The sequence below is a fragment of the Hypomesus transpacificus genome, chromosome 15 (assembly GCF_021917145.1).
Source record: "Hypomesus transpacificus isolate Combined female chromosome 15, fHypTra1, whole genome shotgun sequence".
NCBI lineage: Eukaryota > Metazoa > Chordata > Actinopteri > Osmeriformes > Osmeridae > Hypomesus > Hypomesus transpacificus.
In genome coordinates this window covers 8,613,382-8,624,066 of record NC_061074.1, presented here as the reverse complement: position 1 = coordinate 8,624,066, position 10,685 = coordinate 8,613,382, and the positions used below count along the sequence as shown (strand labels likewise).

The 10,685-nt window shown below is 49.6% G+C and overlaps 1 protein-coding gene across 1 annotated transcript in view; it reads left to right on the top strand.

Moving 5' to 3' along the window:
• The first annotated feature begins 2,967 nt into the window (after positions 1-2,967).
• capn12 (calpain 12) overlaps positions 2,968-10,685 on the top strand; it is a 12,201-nt gene continuing 4,483 nt past the window's right edge. The window contains exons 1-12 of the mRNA XM_047036364.1: positions 2,968-3,511; positions 3,939-4,008; positions 4,590-4,708; positions 6,514-6,647; positions 6,759-6,930; positions 7,451-7,534; positions 7,858-7,946; positions 8,988-9,065; positions 9,205-9,371; positions 9,618-9,880; positions 9,988-9,999; positions 10,617-10,685. The exon at positions 10,617-10,685 is cut by the window's right edge and continues 11 nt beyond it. Coding sequence (XP_046892320.1) covers positions 3,314-3,511; positions 3,939-4,008; positions 4,590-4,708; positions 6,514-6,647; positions 6,759-6,930; positions 7,451-7,534; positions 7,858-7,946; positions 8,988-9,065; positions 9,205-9,371; positions 9,618-9,880; positions 9,988-9,999; positions 10,617-10,685 — 1,455 coding nt within the window. The 5' untranslated portion in view covers positions 2,968-3,313. The remainder of the gene's footprint in view (positions 3,512-3,938; positions 4,009-4,589; positions 4,709-6,513; positions 6,648-6,758; positions 6,931-7,450; positions 7,535-7,857; positions 7,947-8,987; positions 9,066-9,204; positions 9,372-9,617; positions 9,881-9,987; positions 10,000-10,616) is intronic.

Sequence of the window (10,685 nt, the reverse complement as noted above, 5' to 3'; positions counted from 1 at the left end):
CCCTGGAACAGATTTCATGTTCCAACCGAGGGGGGCTGGCGCTGTCTTAGTGTCTAGGGCTGCCTCAAATATCCTTTTTGTTCTGCTAAACTGCCGCACTAGTCCACACTTGATCAGTGGAGATCTCGTTCTAATATTACAGTAACTGTTACCTGCTCCTGGCATTCTTTAATTCCCGTTCCCCACACATCCACTGTGGTGTGGGGGGGGGGGGGGGGGGGGGGGGGTTTGAGCTGTCAGCGTCTGTGGTGTGGGGGGGGGGGGGGGGGGGGGGGGGGGGGGGTTTGAGCTGTCAGCGTCTGCCTGGTTGTGGGTCAAGTGGGAAAAATAGACGTCAAGTGGACGTCGATCTGTGACAGTCTGCCAAAGCTGGATCTAGTCGCCAAACGGAACCGGTCTCCATGACAGACAACAGCGGATCCCTCTCCTCACCACCCGGACTGTGATGCTGCGCCGATCACAGTCCCCACCCATTGACCCTTCCCTGCTCTATGACTATGTTTAGTATGTGTTCTGCACCTCTCTTTCACCAACCGTCTCTGGAAGAGGAGATCTCTCACTGAATTGCTCCTCCCACGGTTTCTTCAATTGTTTCTCCTCTATTGAGTTTTTCTGGGAGTTTTCCCTTGTCTTCCTTGAGGGTTTAGGTTGGTTGAGGGGCAGTTCTATGGGCGTATATGAAGCCCTCTGAGACATTGCTTGTAAAAAGGGCAATACAAATACATTTTTAATTGATTTGATTCAATGAGAAGTTGCAGCTGTTGAGGTTAGAAAAATGCACCGGTCAAATACTTGTTTGCCCTGTTAACAGGATCTGCATCCTCCTCTCCTGTCCTGGACGAAAACATACACATACCTCAGCCTCCAATCGCCCCTGTACAGCATAATAACCATACTACACACCTCTGGTAAGGAAGTGTGGCAGTCATGCTGAGAAAACTAACCATGATAAATCCTTCACTTGTTCTTCCTTGTTGAGTCAGCTGAGGAATGTGTAGAGTAGGAATGTACATACACCTTTGATTAGCTGGGCTTTCACAAACACCCGCAATCCTGTGCTTTGGCCCCGGGATCTGATTCCAGCCAATCACTGAACACACAATCTAGATACATTTCAATCCTCCTACCTCACCATCCCGCTGAGAGATACTATCACCTCCACCCCCTCCATAACAAACCGTCTGTTCCCCACACTTACACACGCTCGTTTGCACATTTACAGGTTTTCTCTACACCTTCTGACCTGGTTTTTGAACCTAATGCACACACGCAACACACGCAACACAACACAAACAGCACACATAGTTTGTCTCTGATGTTCGTTGTGGCCTTAGGACTGGTCACAAGGTCATTTGCAGGCCCGCGGCGTCACGCGAGAAAACTGGAAGAGCTGGTTCTAACCCCTGGAGTCATCGCAGCAGTTCTGGCACTCACGTGACGGAGAGAGGCGCGTAAGAGGAAAGGGAACCGAGGGGTCAGGGTCAAGGTATTTTAGACAGGTGACACGTCCTTCGTGTCTTAAAGGAAGCAGGACAAAAGCTCCAGGGCTGTTGAACTCTGACATGTATGAACTGAAACTGAGATGTGCTTCTGAAGAGGATGAGAACCCGGAACTCTTGTCAGTTATGGAAGATTAGGGAGGTGGTAATAGGGAGGTAGTATTTGGAACACGTTCAGGATTCTTTCTGATCCGCAAAGGGCTTTGATGCGGAATTTTGCGTTTCTGTCTGGAACTTTCTCTTGAAATGGTTCTTTTAGTCTCATCTCTTCAAGAAACAGATTTCTTTATACCATACTTAGATTGATACATCATCAACCTCTCCTCAACACAAATTTGTATAATTGCATTACTGGCTTCAGTTGGAAATCTGACGTTTTTATACTTTTCAGACGTTTTTATACTTTTCAGACGTTTTTATGCTATTGCTACACGCTTCTTAAGGAGAAAGAATGACTCCCTATTGTTTCACTAAAGCAGAGAGACCAGAAGAAGAGATGTATGGTAGGAGTTTGAAGACCATCTTCCCCTGGGAACTGGTCCGCCTTTCAAGGGTCCTGAGCCAACCGCTCGGGGTGTCGGGGTCGTGTGATCAGAAGGGTCGCGGAAGGTGTATGACAGTCGGCACGATAGGGGCGGGCCAGTGACCTTTGTTATTGAGTCTGGGCATAGTCCGGGCCTCAGCTACCATACGGAGATAATAGGAAGGCGGTAAATTGAGTTAAATAGGCACCATTGTATAGATCCGTGTCTCTATTAGTCGTGTTTGTTTAGGTCTGGTCACCGCTTTCTTGTCTGTACTTGTTTGTGTAATCGGGCGTAATGTAGAGACCCCTCTATAAGAGGGTTGAAGGGGTCTTGAGAATGTTCTTGACCACAAAGTGCATATAAAACCGCGCAAGACCTTAGATTTGATACAATGGGTTTTAATCATTAAGAATCCAGAGCTCATAACCATGAATAGATGAATGAGGTTAAAACATATAAGTCTAGGCCTTATACATAAACGTGGGCTTCAGCCACGAATCCAGACGCAACAATATTACTTGGCCACAGCTACAGTAGCCTAGTGAGCACTAACAGCCTAAATTAGCCTAACAGCACTAAAACAGCGGCTGAAAGAAAAAGATCAAGGCTTTTGAGAAAAACTGCTAATATCTTCCAGTTATAAAGACTTTGTACCACTGCTTATGTGCTTTGTCGTCCAAATCTGAGATAACAGAACGTTCCTTTTCCTTCCACAGCCCTCAGCATGGACAGACTGCCCTCTAGTGGCGACTTTAAATACTTTCGATTTTCTTGGATGAAAGCGCATACCTTCGATATATATAATAGGACCACCTTATAAGGTGGCGTATTTTCTCAGGTGCGTGTATCTGTTCTTGTTGTTCCACACAGACATGAATATCCCACTCGTTTTTCACACGCTAACCCTAACCTGCGGCAAGTTTTTCTAGGCTAGTTACTGATTTGATCAATAGATCTTGTCTAATGCAGAGAGACATATTTCACCTCACTGATGATGGTTTTCACTGACGATGTGAGGATCAAAGAAGGGACTTGGCACCGTGTCATTACCCCGACTCCAGCTCCCCGAACCCCCCAGGCTTTCTGCATACCTTCCCGGGTTGGTCTGTAGGTGGGGTGCGATCTTATGTTTCCCAATTGGGTCGGTTGGTGGGTGTGTTAACATATTTAAACAGAGGTTCTCCTCCATAGACCTTCACTTCTGATGAGCAAGACATATTTGAAACTCAACCAACAATAGTTGTTGAAGTCGTTTTCTTTAAGAATTCCAGCTGACTTTTGATCAAGATGTCCTCACTGCAGGGTGAACTTGGGGCCATTGACAACCCGTTACGATTTCGTGACCAGGACTACCAAGCACTATTGAAAGCATGCCTCAAGTCCCGTTCGCTTTTTTCCGACCCAACCTTTACCACTGACCAGAAATCCATTGGTATGCCCGTCGACCCTGACCCCAAAAAGGCGATCAAGTGGTTGCGACCCAAGGTAGGATATGATACACAATCAGGCGCTCTTATTTTGTTATGCCACCCAGTATCATATGATCATATACTTCATATATTTTTCAAGGGTGGATTTAGTTGTGTGGGAGTATACAATTTATACCTGGGGTTGGAAACCTATTGTGCTTTGATGACAAGAAAGAGGCTGTGTCAAGGAGCATCAATAAACCCCTACAGAGGCAAGGCCAGGATAGTATGAAAATAGATGCTGCAGTGACTTCCACATATCCTCATAGGCAGAGATTGCAGAGGTGCTAAAAACAGACATTTGCCTGACTTTTGCTCCAGTGTGTTTGGTTAGAATGTGAGGGAACTGTTGAGAGAAGCGGGACCAAGATTGCCAGCGTTAATAAACTTGTGTGGGTAGGGTTGTCGTTTTTGAACACATCCTGTCCCCATTATCTTTGCAGGAGATCAGTCCGACTGCTGTGTTTGTGGAGGGCAGCACTGACACCACTGATATTTGCCAAGGCCAGCTGGGTGAGTGTGTCAGTGTGTGTGTGTGTGTGTGTCAGTGTGAGAGAGAGTGTGTGTGTGTGTGTGTGTGAGATGAAAACACATGCGTGTGGGCCCCCCCCTCTCTCCTGCCTCCCCCGGGGTGAAGGATGCCCTGGGGACATCCGTCTCTTCAGCTAGAAACAATGATTTCAGTTGTTTGTGGTGCTGTTCAATCTGTTCTGTATTGGTGTTTGATGGTGAGAATGTTCTTCTTGCTTGTTTGGGGGCGTTTTGCTCAACTGTGGGTCTGATCCTTGGGGGGTTGAGGGAGGGAAGTCAAGGGGTAGTTTCCAAGAACCCAAAACAGCTGTTTTTTGTTGAACAAGAATGTGTGTGTGTGTTTTGTGTCTGTTAGTGTGTAACTTCTGAGTTAAACCCTTTTTCCAAGAACTGAATCTAGGTGCAGTCATGTCAAATAAAATCAGGTTTGTAGTTCAAATGCTGTGAAGTACTGCCAACGTTTTTGTGAAATAGGTAAGAATGGCAGTCCATTCTATAAGGTCAGTGTGATACTCATAATATGAGACTCGAAAAGAAGCAGTTTGTGTCTATGTCCTCTCCAGGTAACTGTTGGCTCCTGGCTGCCTTGTCCTGTCTCACCATGCACCCCCAGCTCTTTGCAAAGGTGGTACCACCCGATCAGAGCCTGACTGAATCCTATGCTGGTATCTTCCATTTTAGGGTAAGGGTAATGAGCAGCAGAAACTAAAATGTTGTATATAAAATAGTTTTGAATAATAGGTTCACATAAGCAGACAGATCATGAGACATGTTCAAGATACATGCAAAGGGAATGGAAGCGTTCTGTGGTGTTTTGTTGTATTTGTGGTGTTTTGTGGCGTGTGTGGTGTTTTGTGGTGCGTGTGGTGTGTGTGATGTGTGTGGTGTTTTGTGGTGTGTGTGTGGTGTTTTGTGGTGTGTGTGGTGTGTGTGATGTGTGTGGTGTGTGTGATGTGTGTGGTGTTTTGTAATGTGTGTGTGGATGGGGAGGGGGGTTGTAATAAGGCCCAGATAAATAGCTGGTCTAGATGTACTGACGTGCAATTACCCCCCCCCCCCCCCTTTCCCTCACTAACGAGGGAGGTACCTAATTACCCCCCTCCCCCCTCCCCACCCACAGCTACTCAAACAGCTGGGACTCTCGTATACACGCCCACTCATGTAATCACACAACCCACCAGGCCTTCCCATAACCCCCTCACTGCCTCACCATAACACAGCCTCTTGGTAAACATCAGAACGGTTGTGCCTGCTCAGCAGCACTCTTGCTGCACTCTCTGCTACTGTGCGCATCACATCCTTTTCACACATACAGACACACACCCTGTGCGCATCACATCCTTTTCACACATACAGACACACACCCTGTGCGCATCACATCCTTTTCACACATACAGACACACACCCTGTGCGCATCACATCCTTTTCACACATACAGACACACACCCTGTGCGCATCACATCCTTTTCACACATACAGACACACACCCTGTGCGAATCACATCCCTTTCACACGTACAGACACAGGCCCCTCCCCCGCCCGACACCACTCTCTTGACTTGTTATCTTTGCTTCTTCATTGATTGTTATCAGCGAGGACTCCTGCAGGGCACGCTGGTTTAAATCTGATGAGAACGTAATGTTAAAAATAACGTTACAATAACATCACAATGAAGGAATGACTGATGAACTACGATAAAAGTTTATTGCCTGTTTTGCACATATTAGCTTCCATGCTCAGTACTGTCTCAGGCTGCGTGGTATTTACAGTATGTTGGGGGATGAGATCCAGCAGGCCACAGCATGTCCACTTCTCTGAGAGGGAACAGGATACTAAAACACCAAGGCAGACAGATCAGAGATTAGAGACGTAATGAAATCATTATGATGTTGAGAAAGAAAACAAAAGCAGTCAAGAACTAAGTCTGGGGTGTTTATATATTTATCAAATGAAGAAAGATTGCCGATTAGTTTGTGCTCATTGCCTAGTTGTGCTAGTTCTTTGCTTTCGAAGGACAGATTGGGGAGGGCCGATTCAGTGAAGGGTAAGAAGTGATTGAGGGTGGACGTGAATGTGGTCCAGACATGTATATCATACCTTAATGGCTCACTTCACAGAAACACAAGGACAAACAGAATGCAGGCCTGTCGCTACCTGCCCACTGTTGTGCACATGCAATCCCAGGACAGTGCACAGCTACTTGTGAACAGCCACTAATGTCCAGTCCAATGATAGACTGGAGTCCCTGTCTTTGCCTCTCTCTCTCTCTCTCTCTCTCTCTCTCTCTCTCTCTCTCTCTCTCTCTCTCTCTCTCTCTCTCTCTCTCTGTCTCTGTCTCTGTCTCTGTCTCTGTCTCTCTCTCTTTCTCTCTCTCTAAAGACGTCAGCGTCATTCCAACTCGACCCTCCCTGTTTCCCTCCCTGGCTTCTCTCACCTCCTCGTCCTCCTCTTCCCACCTCTTCGTCTCCTCCCTGTCTTCTTCTGCAGTTCTGGCAGTATGGTGAGTGGGTGGAGGTGGTGGTGGATGACAAGTTGCCAGTGCGTGGAGACCGTCTGCTGTTTGGATACTCTTGCACCCGGGATGAGTTCTGGAGCGCCCTGTTGGAGAAGGCCTACGCCAAGTCAGTCTGTGGCATATGTGTCTGTGTGTGTAATGTCTGACATCATCCATCTGTGGAGGAATGTCTGAGGGTGTGTGTACATGCTGAGTGTGTATGTGTGTGTGTGCGCAGACTGATTGGTTCCTACGCCAGTCTGAAGGGGGGTAACATCTCTGAGGGCATGGAAGACTTTACAGGGGGCATAGCCAGTTCCCTCCACACCTCCACCCGCACCCCCCAGGTCCTCTGGAGAGCCCTGCACGGGGCCCTGGGGCGCGGGAGTCTGCTCAGCTGCTTCATACATGTGGGTACACACACACACACACAGGTACACACCTACACACACACACACACACACACAGGTACACACCTACACACACATATACACACACAGGTATACACGCACACACACCTACACAGGTACAGGTACACACACAGGTACACACACGGGTACACACACACATAAACACACACACAGGTACACACCTACACACACATATACACACACAGGTATACACGCACACACACCTACACAGGTACAGGTACACACACAGGTACACACACGGGTACACACACACATAAACACACACACAGGTACACACACACACACACAGGTACTTACATACACCCAGGTACAAGGACACACTCAGGTACACGCACACATACCCAGGCATAAACACCCACTGACACACACACACACATATCAAAGTACAAAAACACACACCCAGGCACACACAAATCTGACGTAAGCAAAAGTGTACGTACAGGCAAAATACAAATACACACCCACACATTGCTTACTACTTTGGGTCTTCCATTTACAGGCGAGCAACGTGCATGAGGTTGGCACGGTGACCACGGAGGGACTGGTGAAAGGCCATGCGTACGCCATCACAGACACAGACGTGGTGAGCAGCAGACGGAACCAGGCTGAGCTCCACTGCTAGACACAGCTGCACATTTACATGTAGTCATTTAGCAGACGCTCTTATCCAGAGCGATTTACAGTAAGTACAGGGACATTCCCCTCGAGGCAAGTAGGGTGAAGTGCCTTGCCCAAGGACACAACGTCATTTGGCATGGCCGGGAATTGAACTGGCAACCTTCTGATTGGTAGCCCGATTCCCTAACCGCTCAGCCATCTGAGCCCCCTGCACCCCACCTCTGTGTGCGCTGACTGGGAGAGGGACTGTGAGGCATAGTGGCCATCTTTGTTGTGTTTGTGCTCCAGGTGAAGAAGAAGACAGCAGGTGATGTTCTCTTGCTGAGACTGAGGAACCCCTGGGGCTTCGTCGAGTACAGTGGGGCCTGGAGCGACAGGTGAGGAGACCTGTGTGTGTGAGGATGTGTGTGTGTGAGGATGTGTGTGTGTGAGGATGTGTGTGTGTGGATGTGTGTGTGTGGATGTGGGTGTGTGGATGTGGGTGTGTGGATGTGTCTGTGTGTGTGGATGTGTGTGTGTGGATGTGGGTGTGTGGATGTGTCTGTGTGGATGTGTCTGTGTGTGTGGATGTGTGTGTGTGGATGTGTGTGTGTGGATGTGGGTGTGTGGATGTGTCTGTGTGTGTGGATGTGTGTGTGTGGATGTGGGTGTGTGGATGTGTCTGTGTGGATGTGTCTGTGTGGATGTGTGTGTGTGAGGATGTGTGTGTGTGAGGATGTGTGTGTGTGGATGTGTGTGTGTGGATGTGGGTGTGTGGATGTGGGTGTGTGGATGTGTCTGTGTGTGTGGATGTGTGTGTGTGGATGTGGGTGTGTGGATGTGTCTGTGTGTGTGGATGTGTGTGGGTGGATGTGTGTGTGTGGATGTGGGTGTGTGGATGTGTCTGTGTGTGTGGATGTGTGTGTGTGGATGTGTGTGTGTGGATGTGGGTGTGTGGATGTGTCTGTGTGGATGTGTGTGTGTGGATGTGTGTGTGTGAGGATGTGTGTGTGAGGATGTGTGTGTGTGGATGTGGGTGTGTGGATGTGTCTGTGTGTGTGAGGATGTGTGTGTGAGGATGTGTGTGTGTGGATGTGGGAGTGTGGATGTGTCTGTGTGTGTGGATGTGTGTGTGTGTGGATCCTTTTTCAGTCATCTCTGGTGTGCGTGTGTCGATTGTTCCCTCAGTCATCTCTGGTGTGCGTGTGTCGATTGTTCCCTCAGTCATCTCTGGTGTGCGTGTGTCGATTGTTCCCTCAGTCATCTCTGGTGTGCGTGTGTCGATTGTTCCTTCAGTCATCTCTGGTGTGCGTGTGTCGATTGTTCCTTCAGTCATCTCTGGTGTGCGTGTGTCGATTGTTCCCTCAGTCATCTCTGGTGTGCGTGTGTCGATTGTTCCTTCAGTCATCTCTGGTGTGCGTGTGTGTGTCCCCCTGCAGATCTAAAGACTGGGACAATGTAGACCGTGCAGAGATAACCAGGCTGAAACTGAAGAAGACAGAGGATGGAGAATTCTGGTAGGAGAAGTAGACACCATACAGCGCCAGCCCAGTGTCCTTAAGCCTCCTGAGTTTGTGTGTGCGTGATGTTTGTGTGGTGTATGTGATGTGTCTGTGTAATGTGTTTGTGTGTAATGTTTGTGTGTGTGTGCATCAGGATCAGTGCAGAGGATTTCAGTAAGCTGTTTGACACAGTGGAGCTGTGCAGCATGAACCCAGACTCTCTGGCTGAGGGGGAGCCGCCCTCCGGTGGCTGGGCCCTCAGCTCCCACAAAGGATCCTGGGTACCAGGAAGCACCGCAGGGGGCAGCCGACGATTCCGCCGTGAGTGTGTGTCTGTGTCTGTGGGTGTGGGTGTGGGTGTCGCACATTGTCAACACAGGCAGTCTTTCGTTACCATATATTTAGTTTCGCAACTTTTATCTCAGCCCTCTACTTAACGGTACCCTATCTCTCTCTCCCTCTCCTCTCTCTCTTTGTCTCTCTCCCCCTCTCTCTCTCCTTCTCTCTCTCTCCTTGTCTGTCTCCCCCTCTCTCTCCTTCTCTCTCTATTTGTCTTTCCTTGTCCAGGATCGTTCTGTAAGAACCCCCAGTTCCAGCTGGTTCTCTCTGAGCAGGACAAGATGGACGACGAGGACGAGGTGGAGGAGGAGGAGGACGCCGACGGGGAGGAGGACGAGGTTCCCGCTGAGCTGACCCCAGAGGAGAAGACGGCCGCGGAGAAGCTGAAGGAGAAGGGCAAGCACTGCACCGTGCTGCTGGAGCTTCTGCAGAAGGACAGGAGGCTGAATAACAACGTCAACTTCCTCTACATCTCCTTCCACGTCTACAGGGTGAGAGAGGGGGACGAGAGAGGGACACATCGAGAGGAGGAGGGAGGAGGGTGGATCTATTCAGTGACACACCCTTGCTTCATTCTTCGTTTTTATTCTCGTTGCAGGTTCCTCCTGAGGTGAGCATCTTTCTGAGAACCGTCTCAGTACCACTCAGAATTCACATCAGAACCATCTCAGTACCACTCAGTATCCACATCAGAACCATCTCAGTACCACTCAGTATCCACATCAGAACCATCTCAGTACCACTCAGTATCCACATCAGATTTCTGACCCGCTCCCTGCCTCCCTGCCTCCCTGCCTCCCTGCCTCCCTGACTCCCTGACTCCCTGACTCCCTGCCTCCCTGACTCCCTGACTCCCTGCCTCCCTGCCTCCCTGCCTCCCTGCCTCCCTGACTCCCTGACTCCCTGTCTCCCTGACTCCCTGACTCCCTGCCTCCCTGACTCCCTGACTCCCTGCCTCCCTGACTCCCTGACTCCCTGTCTCCCTGACTCCCTGCCTCCCTGACTCCCTGCCTCCCTGACTCCCTGCCTCCCTGACTCCCTGACTCCCTGTCTCCCTGACTCCCTGCCTCCCTGACTCCCTGACTCCCTGCCTCCCTGACTCCCTGACTCCCTGCCTCCCTGCCTCCCTGACTCCCTGCCTCCCTGACTCCCTGCCTCCCTGCCTCCCTGACTCCCTGTCTCCCTGACTCCCTGCCTCCCTGCCTCCCTGCTCCTTGTCCTGCTTAGATGGAGGGTGTTTGTCTGGACCAGAACTTCTTCTCCAGCCAGAAGCCTATTGCTCGTTCTGGGAAGTAC